Source organism: Drosophila willistoni, assembly GCF_018902025.1.
Source record: "Drosophila willistoni isolate 14030-0811.24 chromosome XL unlocalized genomic scaffold, UCI_dwil_1.1 Seg142, whole genome shotgun sequence".
Classification (NCBI taxonomy): domain Eukaryota; kingdom Metazoa; phylum Arthropoda; class Insecta; order Diptera; family Drosophilidae; genus Drosophila; species Drosophila willistoni.
In genome coordinates this window covers 3,527,567-3,549,454 of record NW_025814053.1, presented here as the reverse complement: position 1 = coordinate 3,549,454, position 21,888 = coordinate 3,527,567, and the positions used below count along the sequence as shown (strand labels likewise).

General features: G+C 38.3%; 2 protein-coding genes across 4 annotated transcripts in view; one reads left to right on the top strand and one right to left on the bottom strand.

Annotated features, from left to right (window-relative positions):
- The window catches only part of LOC6652920 (integrin alpha-PS1), a 52,657-nt gene extending 33,635 nt beyond the window's left edge, over positions 1-19,022 (top strand). Inside the window, exons 3-10 of one of the 2 annotated variants that reach the window (XM_023181299.2) lie at positions 8,449-8,576; positions 9,628-9,657; positions 14,254-14,348; positions 14,424-14,557; positions 15,193-16,586; positions 16,657-16,796; positions 16,889-17,887; positions 18,283-19,022. In XM_023181299.2, coding sequence (XP_023037067.1) covers positions 8,449-8,576; positions 9,628-9,657; positions 14,254-14,348; positions 14,424-14,557; positions 15,193-16,586; positions 16,657-16,796; positions 16,889-17,887; positions 18,283-18,525 — 3,163 coding nt within the window. In that variant the 3' untranslated portion in view covers positions 18,526-19,022. The remainder of the gene's footprint in view (positions 1-8,448; positions 8,577-9,627; positions 9,658-14,253; positions 14,349-14,423; positions 14,558-15,192; positions 16,587-16,656; positions 16,797-16,888; positions 17,888-18,282) is intronic. The other variant, XM_023181298.2, reaches the window with a different exon arrangement.
- Positions 19,023-20,635: 1,613 nt separating this feature from the next.
- On the bottom strand, positions 20,636-21,857 carry LOC6652919 (proteasome activator complex subunit 3). 2 transcript variants are annotated; one of them, XM_002075448.4, is made up of 3 exons: positions 21,773-21,857; positions 21,167-21,708; positions 20,636-21,048 (listed from the first exon to the last, which is right to left on the bottom strand). In XM_002075448.4, exons 2-3 carry the CDS (start codon positions 21,564-21,566, stop codon positions 20,681-20,683), a joined length of 768 nt encoding a protein of 255 aa, XP_002075484.1. In that variant the 5' UTR covers positions 21,567-21,708; positions 21,773-21,857; the 3' UTR covers positions 20,636-20,680. The 2 variants fall into 2 exon arrangements, with proteins under 2 accessions (XP_002075484.1, XP_046867483.1); XM_047011527.1 differs by having other exon boundaries at positions 21,167-21,705; positions 21,773-21,842.
- Positions 21,858-21,888: the final 31 nt, after the last annotated feature.

The following is a 21,888-nucleotide window of genomic DNA, read 5'->3' as shown; positions in this document are numbered from 1 at the left end:
CTTCCCCTTGCTTTGTGTTCCCTTGAAGAAGCAACAACAACAAATAAAACAAATATGATGACGCTGTGGTTGTGGTTCTGGTTCCATCTATACATATATTTATGTACATATGTATATATATGTATGTATAAGGTGTGTTTACGCTTTTATTGTCACCATCATCAAAATGTTTCATTGTCATAGCATACCCGGTCAACCTGCCATGGTTCTACCCTAGGCCAAGCTAGCCAACGTGAAACGTATAACGTTTTAATGCCATCATTAAGGGTTCCCAGTGTTAATTTCGACACACACTTCATTTTGTTTCTGTTTCTGTCAAGTCATTTTGTCCGCTGACTAACCTATCCCGTCATCTTCACCTTTTGTCCCTTAACTCCCCCAGGAGGAGGGTTGCAACACGCCAATGTCATTCCCAAAGGGGGGATCCGGGATCGTTTTGTCATTGTCATTTCCGTCATGTGACATTGACCTTGTCCATTATACATTTCCCTGGATGATCATTAGAAAGCGCTAAATGTCTTCACTACATATAAACTTCGCTTGGTAGTTGGGTAGGTCAAATGTCGTTTGGTTTATACTTTATCCAGACATCTCTTAACGAATTCATCACACGCATTCCCTTACTTTCGATTAGAGTTAGAGTTTACCCTACCACAATGCTTGACCTTGCCATTAATTTTCATTGATGAAAAATAGAGGAAAAACCCAGCAGCAACAAAAGCACACAACAAAACAAATTGCAACACAACAAAAAGAGAAAAGATAACCAGAAAAAGCCGCCGCAGCTGTCAGTCGGAAACTACTCGTTTTACGTTACCGGTTGGCTGTTTGGTTGACTGATGCGGGGCTACCGTGGCAATTTAACGCTCCAATGCCCCACAACCACATATGTACATATAATCATATGTATGTTATATACATGATCTGACTTGACCCATAATTAATCAATGCAACGGCTCAGTTCAACTGCCAGTCGATGGCCAAGCCAAACGATGTCTCATCTCTTATCAGTTCCAATTAGTAGGAAGATCGAGGTTAATCAGCTGCGCTTCTCCATTCCACTTCACTCCGATCCATTCCATGGCACTCGGCTGCTCTGCATTTCCTGCCTACGACCCATCAATTTCTGGCCATTTTGCTAGCCCTACTTATGTGCTTGCGTGTGTGTGTGTGTGTGTCTGTGTGAGTTATGACCCAATAATTTCTAGTTTCGTTTATGTAGAGCGAGGCCAATGCGCCATTGTCATAGTCTGAAATGGTAAAGTTCAACGACAGCCCCCACCCAAAAAAGAAGAACCCAGCTAACTTGTAAAAGAAAAATAATGAAAATGCCAGTTTCTTGACTTATTTTGCGTTTTTGCTGCTGTTCCTTTTTTCTCGTTTGTAAATTTCCACAAAAAACTTTCATAACGGCGCCATAGTGCCCCATTACCCCATGCTCTATGGCACTATCATTACCACCCAGCCCCTCCCCACAAACCCCCCCTCCGTCGTTCTTTCACTTTTTAATGGACACAACATTCAACAACATATAAGAAAACTCTGGCAAATAGCGGAAACGCGTGATGGCCTCACATTATGTTGTTTAGACTTTTTGGCCAAACAAAATTGAAACATCCGAAAATGAAAAATTGTATAAAAACGAATTATGACGCCCGAAATGCAAAGAGAATTAATTTCTTCTTCACCAAATCGAAAAATAAAAACCCTTAAGCTCTTAATCAACTTAAGGACTGGTCTATGACTTCATTCAAAAAAATCTTTTTATAGATGGACAAGACACGTGTCAGTAGCAACACCTCAGTCAGTGGCACGCCCCTATACCGAAACTCTTGTTGCCACCTCGTTGAGTGTGCATACTGTCTCATAACTCCTAGGAGGTTGGCGGGGGCCAAAGGTGGGTAGAAGGTGACTTAACCAAAAAAAAAATCCCATCAAACAAAAAATGCGCATTTGGTCGGATGAGGCGAGCTGCCTGTCTTGAATTTTAAGTTGCTCAATTGCCACAGCACGCCAAAAACTTGTAAGACAACATATAAACAAAAACCAAAAAAATGAATTGAAATATGGGTTTTGTTACCGCGTTTTTTGTTTTGTTTTTTTCATTGAGTTCTTTGACAAATCTTTTCGACAGAAACCGATTACGTTACGAGTATTGGTAAGCTCCGAGGGTCTTAGTTTTAGTTTTGGGTTCGGCCTAGGCTAGGCCTTGATAGTAAAGTCTTTTTTATACAGAAAGGATTAAAAGTTATTTTTAATTGGACTTGAAATGGATGATACCTAACGACATAAGCATAACTGAAATGGTATAACCGAAAAAGGGGCAAAGTTTGGATTAGAGTACTAAATTCCATTACATTCTTACCACATTCAGGCTTTAGTTTTATAGTTTATGCCCGGTATTTGAAATCTATTATAATTGAAGCGGCATTTTTATATGATAATCTAAAATATGTATGTAAGTAGATGAGTTGTCCTCGGTAGATAAGTTATCTAAATGGCCCCTGAACAATAATGATCCGGGTTCGAATCCTAAGCTAGTGTATGGATGTAATTTCCTTCTTAACCAAAGACCATAGTTGCTTGCGGTATTAAATATAGTTGGGTTGATATTTTTTTCCGAGTTACTACATATATTTTTATAGTTTTTCAAATTTTTATTCGTGAAAGATGAACAAGTTACTGACTTTTTCATCGATCGTTAGTTGCATGACCATATATTCTTATGCTTTGCTTTTGTTTCAATTGAATTAAGTTTGTGATTCTCAACTGATTCAAAAATGAGAGAGCACCCTCTTGGAAAAATTCTAAAATCAATTTATTTAACTCAAAAAAAGCTGAATATACAAATTCCGCATATCCATGGTATATTTATTTTAAGCTTGCAGTTTCCCCGAAATGTAGTACCATTTTGAAATTCCTGAATACATTGCCCTTCCCCATCCCACCATCAAAAATGATCCATGTCGAATGCGACTTTGACATTGAGCACTTTTGGAGTGTCAATCGGTTGTTTTTCATGTCATCGACTTAATGCGCAAATTGAATTAGACAATAATGGTAATTCAGTTGCTGCTGGTTTTATTTTTTGTGTTTCGATTTCAGTTTGTGTTTCTGATTTCTGGTTTTGGTTTTAAGTAATTTGATTTTGGTCACTTGGAGCTGTCAGTTTAGTAGCGACATGTCTTATGCTTCAGATTTTCAAGTCGCCTTTGCCACTCCTGTTTCTACCCTCTAGGCAGGTGAAGGGGCAGGAGGCATGGTCATGGACATGGGCATAGTAACAGCTGCAGGTAAACGACACCGCATGTTCTCTCTTATCGATGCATTCAATCTGACAGGTAACAAGAGGACACAGGTAGACGAGACTCTTTAGTGCGAGAGAGAAAACCCTCACCTTTGGCTAGATAACTTCATCCAGTTGCCAGCAGGAAGTGAGATGCCGCCTGCAGGAAACAAACGCACCGAGGCCAATAAATAGGAATGAGAAATCACGTGCCCCGAGGTCTTTTTGCAAGGCAATTCAAATTGAAACGAATCGGATTCGTATGGATTTTCAAAGAAAATTATAGAACAAAAACGAATGAAGTATCTACATGCTGTGACAGCAAGTAAAACGTGCAAAGGACGTGACAAACTTTGATTGCCCTTTGGCCATAATTAAAGAGAGATATATAAGGCATATAATTTCCACGAATCGCAAGGGTAGATATGAAATCTGACTCATCGGTTTTGCTGATTTAGTTATTTGCGTGAAATTTGCGTCACAATGTACTACTAATTCACGATGAATAATTCTTTGGATGTGTCTATTATTGTGGCATCTGTTAACCGGATGTGGATTCACTTGAAACTCTTCTGCATATATGAGTATATCGTCAGTTCCATCATCAGCATCTGCAGCACCATCATTTTCGTATTGTTCCTTCTCATTGGCTTTGTCTCCAATTCAGGCATAAATATTTATACAAAACTACGACTCAAAGGGGGAGAACCCAACCAGAGATCCCATGACCGACGACCAAAAATTTTAACGAAATATTCTCTTATTTGTTGTTGTTCTTTATGGCTAAGTTGCGGGAGGGCAAGACAAATGATAATAAATATGCAGATACATTGATAGATAGACTGAGTAAGCGGGGAGGGGGATGACAAGTAATACATTTTTTGGGGGGTTTCGCCTTCAGAACACTTAACGCAATGCTCTTAAAGAGCAAATATATGCAGAACAGCTAAAGAGCCATGGAGGGAAAAATCTATAAAAAGGGAGCTGGAGGTGGTGGTGGTGGTGTCGAGGGGAATGGGATTGCAGCATTTGGAAACACTTGTGATAATCATGACTTATAAAATACACAAGAAAACAGCAAAAAAGAAAGAAGATGAAATACAACAAACAAATGAATAAGACGGAAAGTCAAAAAAATAAAATAAAAACAAATACAGCTGGAAGACGAGATGACAAAAACTCAAAAAGAACAGATCACATACGTTATAGGGAATGTGGTGTTGGATACGATTATATTCAGTATCAATCCACTTAAAAAGCTGACTTAACTTGGAATCAAAAGCTAGTAGTTGCAGCAACACTACTTGGCGAAGGGATCAATTTTAAGTAGTGCTTTTCTCTAATTATTTAGTGCTATTGCTGTGAAGCAAAAAAATGTATTCTTACGGAGTATTCTACAACATATCCAAAATTCGTCCAAGTCGGTGATTCGCATACCTGAAGTTTCCCTTAGTAGACGTTCATATCAGATTCAGAAGACTACGAGGCACATTTACGAGTCAAAATTGTTCTGATACTATCATAAATTTGGCCTATAGAACACTACGTTCGTAACAATAATCCTACATTTAGTAGATTTTTGTAATATTGGAGAAACTCTATCAACTTTAATATTTAGAATTGATTTTCATTTAGAATTATATAAATAAACAAACATATAAGACAGAAGTAGTAGGATATTTTTGTAATTAACCAGGCAGATGTTGATTTAAATGTAAAGTAATGGATTTCAAATGAAATTTCTTTACAATATTTGCGATGAAACGAAGACAACAAAAAAGTGTGAATATATGGATAGAAATTTTTCTGTTTAGTGTTACGAAATGCTAAAAGAACTGGGTAACTCATATTAGTGCTCAAAAATGCTAAACGAAGAATGTTTTTTCTCTTTATGTGAACTAATTGTAATTTAAAAAATTGTCAAAGAATTACTTTTGTTTCAGAAAGATATAAATTTGAATTGTGTTTTCTTTGGTGAGATGCTTGATAGAATACATCTTTGAATATATCTTTCATTAACAGAGATAGGGTATAACGTATAAATTAGCTGGATTTTAGGATAGAAAGTGTACAAACGTAGTAATTAGTCTTAGTATAAGTCTGTAAAACCTAACCAACACTTTAATCATTTTTTTAGCGAAAGAGAACTAGTTCATTTACAGATCCCATTGAAAGTTTTTTCTTTTTCGATTCATATTTCATGTCAAATAAATAATTGTAATTGAATTTTTGTGGCATCACTTGAATGCTGCCTGCCAGTCAGTCAGTCAGTCAGTCAGTCAAACAATCAAATTTCTATAAGAGCGCCACGATAGCAGTGCGGGAACGGGGATCTATTGTATCCCCATACATGTATGTATATAGAAACGTACATATATTGACGGCGCACTGGCTTGATTGCCCACTTGAAAGGGTTCTGGGCCTGTGGGCAATTGAAACGACACGCGCGTCGCATTTGGTGTGGCAATTAATGTTTAAATTTAATTAAATGCATTCTAAGACGTCGCCATGCCCACTCATACCCATACCCGTTCCTCCAATACCACCAGCAATCCTCCATTTGGGGTTCATCATCATCATCGTCATTGGCATCAACATCAGCATTCCCAGAACAAATGCCAAACATCAAAATTATCCACAAAGATCAAGACAGAGAAAGGGAGAGAGAGTGAGGGAGTTGGAGTAAGTTTGAGAGGGATTTTAAGTAATTGCCTTTGAGTGGAGCAAGTGGAGCAACTCATCTTGATAATTGATTTGTGTGAAAGTGGAAGCACATTCCCCTTCGCTGTACCCTCATCCTCACACTCCAAACAAAAAAACATCTTCTTCTTCACCCACCAACTAAAAACATCCACCACGCATCGTGGACTAGTCGCTGGAGCTGCTAATTGATAAGCTAAGTGGCAAGTGCCATAAAATCAACTCCAACTTCATCTTTCCACTGAAACTTCAAATCAAATAACTTCCAATAATTTGGAATTCCAATACGAATTCGTACGTTGTTGCAGGGGCAGGGACAGATCATTAAAACTATTTTATGGACTCGGCCGACGACCAGCGTCCAATGTCAAAGATTTATGGCTAGCGGCCATTGTGGCCAGATTTATGTCATGTCCCGTATTTGGAGACGATGAAGCCCAAAGTGTTCGTTTTCTGGTTCTTTTCCCCCTTCTCTTCTCCTGCTCCATCTCCTCGTCATCCCTCCATTTCATTACCAAATCTCGCAAGTTGACAAGAAACTAAACATGCTAAATGAGCAGCAAGCAGCCCCGAACGATGCAGACCAGGCTGAAAGCAAACAAGTCTAAAGTCTCTGTTGCTGTTGCTATTGTCGTTGTTGTTGTTGTTAGCGATGCTGCTGTTGCTGCTGCAAGATTTACACAAACGTGACACGAAGGCAATAAAATGAACAAGAATGGGAGCAGAGGGGGCCCCCAGATCTGAGAGAGTCCAAGTGTCAACATAATGGCCACAAGACAAATATCAGGCCATGGGCCTTGGGGCTTGTGGACTCTTACTGGTATTTTGGTACTTGAAACTGACCGTGTGCGCTAAGCAAAGTGCAGAGAAGTGACTTGTTTTGACACTGCTGCCTTTTTTTCCAACTTGGTAACTAGGTACGGGTTCGAGTTCGAGTTCAGGTTCAGATACAATTGCAAATGCAAGACATTAGATTTCCATTTCTGTCCTAAACATGTGAGTTGTGCCGCTTCGACTTGGGTATACACTTCATTCCACTTTACATAACTTACCTATACCACGCCCATAGGGGCAGAGAAAATCGACTTTTTATTCCCATTCGACGAAGAATTCAGTGCACTTTCTGCTGTAGTTGACAACAAAAAATAACCCTTTATATTACTTTATTAATTAGCGAAGTAAAATCAAAATTAACAAACGAAAAATCGATGTCTCAAATCAGTCATGACTGTGTCATTAATCCTGGAGTAAGTTAGCTAAATTTCTTGATTTCTTACTTTATTAATACTCCTTGATCCTCGGTGTTTAAGCAAGTCTGTCTTTACCCAATTGTATGCAGAGTATAAGCACTAGATGTTGATTTAGCCAATGACTTTATAATTAAGTTACCATATCAGAAAACCTCTTTACTTGCAGCTTAGAGAATCTTTTCATGCAAACGCCATTCTTATCTTTGGAAAAGTAATAGAATGAAAGAAAAAGTTTTAATACAACTAAAACTAGTTTCGTCTAGAGTAGAAGATAATAACTTAATGATATATTTACAAGTAAATTCAATTTTATGTTGATCAAATTGATTTTGCTAGTCTCCATGGAAGGGCGTGGAGAAGTGTTCCATTGGCCCTTCAGGAGGTGAGGGAAGGGAATGAACCGTCTAATGCCAAAGATTTTCCTTATGGGCACTTAAATATTGTCGCTGATGTCGCTGATGTTGTCGCTGTTCTTGGTGTTGCCCTAATGGTGGTGGATGTTGCTGGTGTGGCAGTGAGTGTTGTTGCCACTGCTGCGGCGGTTGCTGTTGTTGTTCTTGTTGTTGTTGCTAGTGCTAAAGTTAGTGGTGTGTAGGTGCCATTTAATGGCGGCCATAAACCCACTCTTTGCCAAATGTATGTATGTATGTACATGCGATTGTTACTCTTGTTGATGTTGCAATTGCGATGTTAGTGTTGGTTATGGCTTTTGGCTTGCTTGGTGAGTTTTATTTGTTTTTTTGGCTGCTTCGAGGATAATGAACATTCATGTTAAACATACACACACACACACACACACACACACACACCGGGAACGTGGGTGAAACTTTTCGGCTATGGTTGCTCATTAGGCAACACATCTTTCGTGTGGACGCGCCCAGCCATTGCCATTGGTGCTGATGGTGCTGGTGGTGCTGGAGCTGGAGCTGCTGCTCATTGGGCTTTTATTTTATAGCAGCAGCAGCAACAGCAACTGTCGACGACCCTCGTGCTTTCTTGTAGTAAAGTAATTACATTTTGGCAGGGCCAAGCCCCTACGACCAACGAAAAAAAAAGTGCATTGAACCAGCAATGATTGAAGTTTCGTGCCCAGCCAGCCACCTACTACAAACAAACGAAGAGACTATATAGATCCGACTGACTGACTAAAGCACTTATTGATCGATCGATTAATATGTAATTAAACCCCACAATTTGTTTATCATTTTACAGCCTTCTGGTGGGAGCTCCATTGGATCAGAATTTGCAACCAAATACCACAAGATCGGGTGCCCTTTGGCGATGTCCAATTACCCAAAGGACTGACGATTGCGAACAGGTTATCACAGATGGACGACGATGTAAGTAATCTAGATTATCTGTTTGTATTTAGTTTTTACATACATATATCGATTAGGTAGTATATCTAAATTTTATATTTAATTATAATTTTTTTAGGTTTCTTTCCCTCCCCCCAAAAGTTTAATTTTTTATACAGATTATGTAGATTAGTTGTAAGTCAATTGATAAATCTAAAAGAATAAATATTATTGGTGAAGGGTTTTATACTATGCATATGTACACATAAATATCTTATATACAACATTGGATTGCTACTTATAAACTTCTATATATGCCAGAGATATGCTTGTCTTGTACTAGACCATTCCCGGGGCGGGTCCTAACCATTCATACTAGTATTTAACCACATTTGGTGACTAACTTGAAACTTTAACAGAATTTTTGGGGTGAATCCAAATGACAGTAAGGAGAGACTGTTCGATTAACATTTGTCCTTATGTTAGCGATCCACGAAATTGATATTTTATTTTATTAAATTTACAATTTTTAATTTGAACTGTGTCATTGTATATAAAAAAAAAACAAATAAATCTATATAATAAAGATTTAAAATAAATAAACAAATTATGCTGTATAAAGATTTAAAACCAGAGAGAACTGTGACTAAATTATACATTCTAATTATATATACATAAATACATATATTTATAGCAATATCGAAAAAAGAACAATTTCTCCAACCAATTATATCTGTATAGAATTCTAGTCAGTATCTTTCACATACAACAAAAAATATATAATTTCTATATATATTAAATATAACTACAATAATTTATTTAATGTTTTCTATTTATTTCTTTTCTTTTTTTTGGTTTTATTTTTATATTATTATTTTTTTTATGCGTTTTTCTTTTTTTACTTCCCTTAACTTTTGTTTCGTTTTACCCCCGAAAACACATATCAAAAAAAAATATTTGCATAATTTGGATTGTAATTTATGCTTTTCAACTAAACCAAAAAAAAAAATTTGACCAAAATACCAAAAAATATCCAAATCGAACTTAAAACACATTGCTAAATTCTTTTCGCAAACCGAAATTTATCATTTAGCCGAAGGAGGATCTTATGAAGTTAATAAGAGTAAGTGGTAGGGGTTGCTTTATTTGTTGTTTACCTTTGTATTTTTTTTTCCACCAAATTAAATAATTTAAACAAAACCAAACCAAAAATTGACAAATTCTCTAATCCACACAACATAATTCTGAAGCATATCATACGAATTGTTTATTTAACCTATTGTTTTAATTTGTTTCCTTATCATTTTCGTTTCGTTTTTGAGAAGAAAAAAAAAGAAGAAGAAAAATTAATTGTTTTATTTTCTTATGATTTGCATATTTTCACTTGATTTCGTTTGTTTCAATTAACTTAATGCTGCACTCATAATCAACAAATACTACATATAAACTATAAACAATTAAATATTTATCAATCAAACTAATACTTATATATACAATCACCATACAATTCTATGTACAGTCATGCACGCATGTCAAAAACGCAATCAAGAAGAGGAAGAAATGATGATCGCCATATTGCTTATTCGCTTGCTAAATGCTATATTCGTTGGGCATGCCAACTGTATTATCATATTTGCATACCTAATATATGTATATATACATATTTAAAGTATTAGATCTAAGCTTTAACGTCGCTAGCTAAGCTAAATATGTATAGACACCGTAAAGAGCTAACTAAAAAACGTATTACTATAAAAATATTTGACATATAACATATAAGTGATGTAACAGGTTCTCAATAACATATTATTCGGCCTGGGATATCTAAGTAATAGATAAATGTGGTACATTTTGAAACCATATTTCTATATTATATATTAGCATTGTGTCTGAAATTGAAGCAAGTGAGTGAGCCCCTGAATTCATCGTAGAAAGTTTTCCAAGATTTCCTTTAAGCTTTCCACCTTAATTCTTTTGTTTTTAGTTTAAAAAATAAAGCCATCCTAATATCTCTGAATGTTGTCTTAGATTGACGCCTTTGATTACGCCTATTGACCTTGCTAGCTTAGGCTAATCCTATTCACATCGAAAATATGCTTTCGGACTGAGCATAGCAAGGACAGTTGCCCTCCCAAGGTTTCCAATTAAATACTTAAGCTCAAAGAGATCTTTTCCTTTCTCTAAATAACATAGTGACTAGGGTCTTGTCCCTGAAAACATTCACTACTCGCATCTTATGAATTTGACATCATCAGCAGAGCGAAAAAAAATGAAATGCCACCATTGCTCTTATTGTTAGTATTTTTAAATTTATATAGATCTAGTAAATCTCGGAACGCCACTTGACATCATAATCACTTGTACATACATATGTATGCATCAAAAATTCTGAACAAAAAACTGGCACAAGTTTTTGCTTTTAGAATTTATGTCCCCAACAGTCTGAAACTAGTCCTGACCTTCCCTCAAACATCTTACACAAATATCTTATCAAACTTTCAAATTCTAAAAGAGTAGCGTTAGCTTATCAAATGATTTGATTTTTCTTTAATTTATTGCCATATTCATAATTAGAAAAAAAATGTGTATTTTCTAATTTGTATTGTCAAGAAAATCTATGCAGAGGGAATGTCAATGGGAATCGTGATTATTATTCTAATCAGTTGCATTTACTTGAAGTTTTATTAATGCATTTTCACATAAATTTGGAACATAAATTTTCTTCAAAATGGAGTTGGGGTTTATTAGTGACAACATTAGGGAGTTTCCTCATATGATTTGGTTGTAAGTTTGATAAGTTTCGCATCCTTACAGTTTTAATCGATTTAATGTATAGAAACATCGGCTTAAAGTACAATTCTTTTAATATTTTGTCAAGTTGCACTTATTGTTTGGTTTTTATCGGTTTCACTTGAAAATTGGTGGAATTAGCAGCTGAAATCGAGCTGGTTCTCGATTGTATAATTTACTTGGCGCTAATTATGCTGTTCAGTTTTGTTTATTAGAATGACCACCAACTACTGGCTTGATGTCTGCTGCTTCTATTTGATATATGTAGATTTCATTATGCATATACATACATATGTAGATAGGCTATGTATGTGGCCCCTTGTATCAACCCCCAACCTCTATGCCTGCCCCAAACTGCCATTAGCTGAGTCTCTTCCAACTGGGTCGGGCTATGTTCCCGTTTTTGTTTTTTTTTGTTTTCGTCGTCGTCGTTCTTGCTGTTGTTGTTATTTCTGTTTCTGGCCGCGTTTTTTTACTATTGGAAACTCTTCGGGGCAATCAGAGCGTGGCTGTTGGCAGAGACTTGACTGAGACGTCGACGGCGACGGCGACGGCGACTGCGGGTGTGTGTGTATGTTATTGTGGCTGCTGTGCACAAAAGTTGTGACTGGCGCCGACCCAAAACGTGACAAATTTCTCAAAATACAGAAAAAACGGCAAGAAGAACAAATGTTGGCAAGGCATAAAAATAACTGCAAATTAAAGAACGCATACAAAAACACACTCAAAACACAAAAAGAAAAGCTGTAAAACTGAAAAACAGCAAAACAAGAAATTCTTAAGTAAATTTCACATTTTTACATTCCTCGTTTTCATTCACTTTGTGGCTCAATGTCAAATGCACAGACAAAAAGGGAACAGTAAAGAAAGAAATGGAGGGTAAAGTTCATTGGGCCTGGGCCTCTGGGCCTGGGCCAACGCAAAATTGAAATCTAAGGCCACAACAAGATAAAAACAAAAACATTTATGTATATGAGAAATAAGCGTAGGCTGCGTTGGGTTGTCTATGGAGTTTTTCCAGCTGCGCGCATGCGCCTATGCGTTATTCCTAAGACTTTCACTTCAGTTCAGACGCGTCAAACCCGTCAAAGAACAGCCCACGCCCCGAAACACCGATTACCTCTCCGTTGGCTGCACGATGTATGTATGTATGTACATATGTGACTCTCTTTCTCCCCCTCAGTGTTTCTCACCATTTTCCAGTGTAATAATCATTTATCATATTTCAACACTTTGATGCTTAAAAATGCATTTTAAATCAATTTCGTTACGTTCAGTGCTCGGGTTCCCCTCCCTCTCCTTGCCCCTGACGACAGATGATTGTTGGAGTATGGTCGAAGGGGGAATGGATGGTGAGGGGGGGTTAGCATTCTATCAAACCTGACAGCAAGTTGGCAGCGCTTTCCATTTTAGTTGTATACCCATTATGCGCCTTATCAATACGACCATTCTCAACATTTGCAATTTCAAATTAATCAAAATATTCACTTGCATATATCTATTCATTCTTTATTTCATTAATCTCTTTATTTCAATATGTAACGGTGATTCCGATTTGAGATGTGAATGGAATGCCATCAATTGTTAGAAGGAAATAAAGAATGGTTTATGTTCAGTGTTGCCATTCTATTTTTAGCTTTTTTCCTTGTGTGGTATTACTGGCGTGTTTTGGCTTTTTTCTGGCTTGTTTTTATAGGCTTATAAATTTAACAATAAAACGTGCAAAAATTCTATAAGTGGAAATGGCAAAAAATATTTATTTCAATTCCAAGAAAAACAACTGAAATTCCAACAACAAATTCCATTTTGTAGCTAAAAAAAAAAAGACTCAACCTTTGCGCGAAAAAAATGTTGTAGCAGCTGCTCCTGTCGTATACTTTAGATAGATTACGCATACGACACGTGGGTATGCTTAATACCAAATTATATGTGTTTATTTCTTAGAAAAATCTCAGATTGACTTCAGTTACATTGTTGTTTTTGCAGTTTTTAAGCTGGGAATTGCGGAAAATTAGTTAGAATAGATTTTTTTAATACATCCGAGAAGCAAGTGATAGAATTATAATAGAAAAGCGGAGTATTGGAATGGAATAAAAACGAAAAATTTGAAATTTTCTTATTTTCAACATTTTACTGAGAAAGATCGTTCATTTTAAATCCTATTAACAGAAGAGTTAACAGTCAACATTTAATTATCAGCCGTAGAAAATTATGTAAAATGGTTCATCTACATTTTTTCTTCTTTGTTAACAGTTTTTGAAACACAAATATACATACATATACATATGTATGTATATTAAACACTAAGTATCATTTGTGTCGATCATGTGCTAAAAGGTTTCTTCATGCTTCATTTAATCAAACATTTGGCAGCTACTTTGGGGCCACATGTGTGTGCGCTCCAGCTCCAGCTCCAGCTTCAGCTCTAGCTCCAACTTCCAGGTCTTTAGACACATGTGTGCAACGGCTGCTGCTCCAATTGGCCGCTGGCAATCATATTTTACCGCCCACCCATTGCCCCACCCCTTCAATTGGCTGTAAATAATTCGAGTTTTGAGTTTTAATTTGTTATGTATATACATATTCGTATTTAAATAATCACATATGTATGTAAATATTTTTAACTATATGTATATTTCGATTTATTTTACTCTTAACTTGTATTGTGTATAATATTGTTGGTAATGCATATTAACTAAGTATAAATTGTTGTTACATTTGTTGTTGTTATTGTTGCTGACACACACACGTACACACACATGAAACTCCACACATACGTATACATATATATGTATATATATTTATAATCACACACACACACACACACATGCACAGCCACACAAAAAACCATATACACAATTATTCACATTTTACCCTTACTAATTTAAAAATTTTATGAAATTCTTTATTTAAAAACTCATAACTATAGCCTACGATAGTGAAATTCTATCGCCACCATCAAGTGATGAGATCAAAGAAGAACAATGGATGGGTGTAACTGTTCGTTCTCAGAATTATGGCAAGGTAGGTCCAACCGGCTTTTTTCAAACAAAAAAAAATATTAACCCCCCTTTTGCTATTAAATATTAATATTTATAGGTTGTTGTTTGTGCCCATCGATATATTAATACCCAGTTCGAGAATCGTTATGGCCAAGGATTGTGTTATGTTCTAACCAATGATCTGGAATACGATGAGGTATATGAACCATGCAGAGGACGCTCAGTAGCAAGGTAAGTGCGTGAATGCGAGAATTAAGAATTCCAACTAGGACTAGGGCAAAGAGAGAGACATGAAAAATAGAGAAATGAATAGAGCGAAAAGGTGTCAAGGTGAATTATGAATTAGGGAAAGACGCACACACACACACACACATACACTTGTATGTTTTCTAAGCGTGTTTAGCTTCAGTGTCTTGCCAATTAGCATGCAGCCCTGGTCCTCTGTGGTGACACCGATGACGTCGTTGTCCTCGTTGCAGAGTTTGGTACAGTGGGGCAGAAGCAATAAACTGTTGAACACAAAAGTATGCTATGGAAATTGCACCTTTGGAATTTTTTATTCTTGTCTTGAGTGCCACTGTGCAAAGCTTAGCTGCCACTCATAAAGGTGAATTTTAATTTATTTAAATGACTCTACGTGTGGGCTCGAATTGTGGGGAGATGGAGGCGAGCTGAGCTCACCCAAAATCAAGGAGCGGAGCCTGTCAAAAGTCTCCAGCGAGAGCCACCAGCAAAGAACCTGCAATTTTTCATGTTCGTGTTGACCCTGGTCATCTCATCCATTATAAATGTCACCAAAAAAGGAAAAAAAATCGACACCAGACCCACCACAGTTGAAATGACGTGTCGTTTGCTTGTTTTTGCAGGGAACATGAGGACTATGCCTTGTGCCAGGTGGGCACTTCCAGTGCCATTCTGGAGGATGAGACCATGGTATTGGGCACACCGGGTCCCTTCACCTGGCGTGGCACCATTTTTGTGACCAAAATCGGTGGCAGTTTCCTTGAGCGTGACAAGTATATGTATCATACGGAGCATTCGGAAGCCCGTTCGCCAGTGGATAAATATAGCTATCTGGGCATGTCGGTGACCGGTGGCCATTATTATGATGATAATATGGCCTACGCTGCGGGTGCACCACGCTCTCAGGGCCATGGGCAAGTGGTGATATTCCAGAATCAATCGAGAGCCAATCCCATACCATTGGCCCAGATCATCGATGGCGAACAGTTTGGCTCCAGTTTTGGCTATGAAATAGCCACTGCGGATATAAATGGTGATCGTAAGCCCGATTTGATAGTCGGCGCTCCCCTTTACTTTTCGAAAACCGAGGGCGGAGCTGTCTATATATACCAGAATGAGAACGACATGCTGCCAAAGCGGGCCACATTGAAGCTAACAGGAGCACCAGAGAGTCGCTTTGGCTTGGCACTGGCCAACATTGGCGATTTGAATAAGGACAACTGCGAGGACATTGCCGTGGGTGCACCCTATGAGGGAGATGGCGTGGTCTACATCTATCTGGGATCACCGAAAGGCCTCATTGCTGAGCCTGCTCAGAAAATTCAAGCCTCCGAATTGGGCGGACGTGGCATGTCGCGGCCCATCAAGACTTTCGGCATCAGCATAACGGGCAAAACTGATCTCGATGACAACTCCTATCCGGATGTGGTGATTGGTGCCTACAACTCATCGGCAGCTGTGGTCCTTCTGGCCCGTCCAATTATCAGTATTCGCACAACACACGGCGTCAACGAAACCCGCAACATTGATCCCAATCGGGCGGGTTGTCGGGCCGATGTCGGATCGAATCTCACCTGTTTCAGTTTCGAGGCGTGCTGCAGCATCGATCCCTACGATGGCCAGAACAAGGAGCTCAGTCTTCTTTATAGCGTCGAGGCGGAGACATTCGATCATCAAAAGAAATTCTCACGGGTCTTCTTCGATCGAGATAACAAGCGCAGCAATGTGGTGAGTCGTGTGGTTAAGGTGCGAACCGATGGTAGAACCAGCTGTCAAATGGTCACCGGCTACATCAAGGCCAATACACGGGATATACAGACACCGATTGGATTCCGCCTCAAGTATACACTGGTGGAGGACGAATTGGCCGAATCGGCGTTGATACGACTCAATCCCATATTGGATCAGACGCGGGCACAAATCGACTTCGAGGGCACATTCCAAAAGGACTGTGGCGACGATGATCTATGCGAAAGTGATCTGGTCATCAGGGCAGAGCCAAATATAACTCGTTCAGGTAAGTGTAACCGAGTCACATGGAGTAGCAGTTGCATGATTGACACCTTTCCTTGTGACCATTTATACAGTTGACGGATATACCTGGACAATGGATGAAACAGAACTGGAGGTTAGGATCAATGTTACCAATCTGGCAGATTCAGCATATGAGGCGCAACTATTTATAGAGCATCAGGCTAGTGTGTCCTATGTGGCCACCAAGAAACCGGTAAGTGACCCCCGAAGATTTGCACTGAAAGTCAATTAACTAATTGGTCTCTCTCTCTCTCTCTCTCTCTCTTTCTATCTCCTTCTCTGCAGACAAATGCCACTTGCAATAGCTTCAATACCACTTTGGTGGCTTGCAGTTTGGGTAATCCCATGCTGCGTGGCAGCTCCACATTTGTCACCATTCGTTTTCAACCCAAGGGCCTAGAGCCCAAGGAAAAAACCATGAACTTTCACATCTTTGCGAATACCACATCAAAACTGGTGGGCAAAGAGTTGCCCGATCAAAATCTCATCGTGCATGTCGTACGGCGCGCTAAATTGCATTTCCGGGGCTGGGCCATACCCGAGCAGAGTTTCTATAGTGGAGCAGAGAAGCTGACTGATTCGCCCATGGAAATGTCAGATGTGGGATCACCATTGATCCATAGTTTCAGCATATTCAATGAAGGACCATCGACAGCGCCGAAAGTGCTCATGGTCATCCATTGGCCCCTATCGCTCTACAACGATCCCGATGAAGCGCTGAAAGATCGGTACCTTCTATATATAGAGCAGCGGCCCAATGTGGAAATCGGGCAGGGCGAATGTACCGTGGCATCGGAGTATGTGAATCCCTTAAAGTTGGCCAACAAGCCGCAACAGGATTCGGCGTATTTAGGGGCACCCGCGTCCATGATGATGCGTCCATCGCTGCAAATGCAGCACTTCAATCGCAGTCAGAGTCATCATCAGCATCATTCGAATTCGTTGAGTCGAATGCCACGTAATGCCATCGAAAGGGTGGCCCGACTGGAGCGCCTTCTCGATGGACGGGAAGGCAGCAGCAGTGGAGGAGGCGGTAAAGGCAAAAAACAGGACATCATTGAGCTGGACTGCAACAAGGGTACAGCCAAGTGCATTCGAATTGAGTGTGAAATCTACAACATGGCGGCACGATCAGAGGCTCAGGTGCTAGTCAAGGCACGTCTATGGAATTCCACATTGGTCACTGAGTATCCAAGAGTGGATCGAGTGCGCATCATATCGACAGCCCATGTCAAAATACCCGAAGATTTCGGTGTCGAGGAGATGGAAAACAATGATATAGAGGTGAGTGCAAATCGCAATAACTAAACTAAACTAGCTTAACCTATCTAAATTAAACTCATATAGTCAGATCTTGGAGTGTACAATTTGGGAAATTTAGCTCCTTAGGGTATGCAATAGAGAGCCAAAAAATGGATACTTTCCAAGTGCAGTGGTAAAATAACTTATTTGGCACTTCAAAGAACGTTTGGAGTGTTTTATAGTTGGCTATAAACAATGGATGACATATTTAAATTACTAAGTAAATCAATTACTTTTCAACTACCTACTGCATACTTTATGGAACAAATTTCTCTTATTTCGCCAAAGTCTTACCTCAGCCATTTAAAGATAAAACTGACTCTGATAATACATTGCATTCATTTTTATAAATTTTCTGTTTACAATCAAAAATTCAGGTCGAGACTCGAGCGTATCCCGAGCTTCTCAATCAACAGCTCGATACCTCACTGCCCATGTGGATGATTATCCTTGCCGTTGTTGGTGGCCTTGTTCTATTGGCCCTGTTCACGTATGCGATGTGGAGATGCGGCTTCTTTAAACGGCGAAGACCCACAGATCCCACGCTCAGTGGTAATCTGGAGAAAATGAACGAGGAGAAGCCGTTTTTGGGTGCCAAAAATACGCATAGTGTTTTCTAACAAGAGGGCACTGTCGGCTGGGATTTAGCACGACAAATCGCAGCCAAAAAGAAACGCCACAAGCTGAAGATTCTGTTGCTACCTGCGGGCCATGGTCATAGACGGGTGGGCGAATGGCGGCGTCATCACAATTCCACCAGCAGCAGCATCAATATCAACAACAACAACAACAAGAGCAAAGGCAAGGACAAGGGAAATGGGAATGAGAGGGGGGATACCTTTGATGATGTGAAACGTTTAACGCCGCCACCGCCGCCATTGAGCTTTCTCAATTGGGGCAACGATGGCTACTATCAGGCAAGTGCCAACTGGTGGGGACACATGTGAATTCAGTTTCCTACTCCTGGTTGTGGGACTTTCAATGTGCCATTTCGTTTACTTAATGCAACAAGTTATTAAGTTTAGTTAACTTGATTAAGGGAGACTTTGAATGACTATTATTATTGAATTCTTTTTTTTTGTAATTTTGTGTGTGAGTTACTTTTTTTTTTTTTGAAGAGGGAAATGATTGTACTATATTTTTTGTTATATTTATATCTAAATCTATGTACACATATAATTAAATATATATATAATACATACATATATGTAAGAATCTATTTAAATAAAGCTTGGATCCTAAGTTTTAATTTTAATACTACGAGAGCAGACGGAGTAAAACAACACGAAAACAAAAAATAATCAGACGAATTCCGAATAAACGAAAAATGAAAATCAATACGAAATAGAAATAAACATATATATTTCACTGCCATTAACAATAAGAGCTCGAAATTTATTGTAGCCCTTTGGAAATCTACACAAAAAGTATTAACCCCACACACAAGAATGCCTTATCGTCTTGAAAATTAACAAATTACTAGTAAATGATTAACAAACAAAACAAAAACACTCCTTAAGTTAAGTGCAATGTTGTTTCTACACGATCAAATCTTCAAATCTGTCTCTAATTTTAATATTCTGATATCTGAATACACATATTTACTTTTTTATATATATTAAAAAAAAGTGTATAATGTCTAATTTGTCATAGAACTGTAGCTATATTAGTTTGTAAATAGTTGTAATGCTTAATAATGCTAGTTGTATATACAAATACACATATATATATATATATATATATATATTTATAAATTAAGTGATTATTCAAATTTATGCTTGTGCCTAAAATTCAAATAATACCTTTTTTTAAAAAGATTCCAAAACTTCTTTTATTCCTACTTTTTTTTGAATTTGATTATTAATTATCGAAAACGATCGCTCTACAAAGCTCATTGCTACAACAAGACTGGCCACTTCGCTGACAAATTACTCGTTGCTACAGTGGCAAGGCGGTAATTTCAAGTGTAAAAAAACTCAACAACAAGTCGTCTGTCTATTTTGTTCAACCAATTGCATCATTTCATGTAAAATATAGCATAAATTTCATTAAGCGCCAATATGTTTTGCTTTACTGTAACTGAAATATAAATAAACATATGATTTGCATTATTATTTATGGAAAATGATCTCATGAATTGTCACTGTGATGAATCATGTGGCCGTTAAAAAATGAAAATAATATGCTTAAAGTCATAAGTCCAACCGTTGTTGCAGATTCATGGACGAGGGGCTTGGTTCGCAGGCGTTCAGTTTGGGCGCGTTTATTTAAAAAACAAATTTATTTTGTATATTATATATCGTATAGCCTAAATAAGCATTAGTTGGAATCTATACAGCATCGGCAATTTATTGTGTATATGTATGTATTACACTAGATGTTTTCCCTCCCATCATTCCTTCATTGAAATACAGCTTGTCCTTGTTTTGGTTTTTGAATTTCAATATTGTTTTTTTTCTTACGTTTTGACGCTACTTAAATAAATCAGTAGTAATAGTTAAGTTTTCGTTTCGACATTTTTCTTTTTGTTATGGTTAATTATGATGCGTAGTAAATGGAAATTTGTTGAGACTTTTCTATTAATATAGAATGTTTTATGTGTCTGCTAGGCATTGCTTTTTTATGGTTTTGTTTTGGTTGTTTTTGTTTTTTCGCATTTTAAAGGACAGTGAGGGAGTGGCGTTTAAAGTAGGAAGGGAGAGCGAGAAAAAAAATTAAGAGACAAAAAAATTATATTGTGAATCACGGCGATGCATTTCATCCCATCTAACATTCTTAGTATAAACTTTCAGTGTTTGAAGATCGGGGTTTCTTCAGCTTCTCAAGATTCTTAATGACTATGTCATGCAGCGAGGAATAGCGATTTCGCACTTCACAGACAACCAGCCACAGACTGAGGTATTCCTTCTCATCCAGCTCGACAACAGCACGTCGATAGTCATCGATATGAGGATATTTGGCCACCTTGGAGACCACCTTGGCCCGCGATAGGAAGTATCGTGAAATTTGATCAAAAAAGGCCGCTGCTTCCGATTCCACGGTCTGTATCTCGGCGAGAGTGTCCTCCTGAATGGAGACGCCAAAATTGTTGCCATCCTCGATTTTCGGTATCATGAACGAAATCCACATTTTCAATAGATTCGCTAATGACCATGAGGTTAACAGAGATAGAAAAAGAGGGAGAGAGAGATGTATGAAAAATGTAATTCTCAGAAATCATTTTGTGTTGATTTTTTTTTGGGCGAAAGAGGCTATACTTACAATCTTCCACCAGTTTACGGATAATCGGCTTCACGACTGTAATCATTTCGCATAGCGGTTTGTTGCACGGCACTGATCCCGTGGGCAGGGCCAAGACCGGCGTTCCCGTAACAATGACGTCTTTGCGCGCCCTTTTCGTTGGTGGATGGTCATTGTTATCGTTACCTTCGGCGGCCTCATCCTCTTCCGGGCACTTCTTATTGACCAAGACCGGGGCCAATACGGGTATATTCAAGTCCTGATGCACCTCGATAAAATTGCGCTCGTTAAACATCGGCGTGGCCAACAACTCATTAAGCTGGACAATTTTCTCGGGAAAACGTTTCGTGATCAATGTCTCGGCCTTTGTAATCAAAGTTTCCTTATATTCCTGCACTTTTACAATCGTATCGGTCGGCATGATTCGAGAATAAACTTTCAGCGGCGAGGTGAAGAGCGAAAAGCAGCGGTAGCGACAGCGGCGACAGCAGCTACAACCAAATCACTAGAACAAAAATAACAACAAATTTCTGCAACGGCGGACGATCACACCTTGTATCCTTCTGTGGCGGGAATTGTATAAATTAGAATTCAGCGCATTTAATATTATTAACAATGCAAGCCTACCTAAATTTTTCAACCAACGTTAGTTACTTTTGCGGCAGCGTGCTAATGTGGCCACTCACAATGTTGCGTGAACGGTGTTGCCAGAGAAAAGAAAACAAAATTTTAGTGTTGAAAAT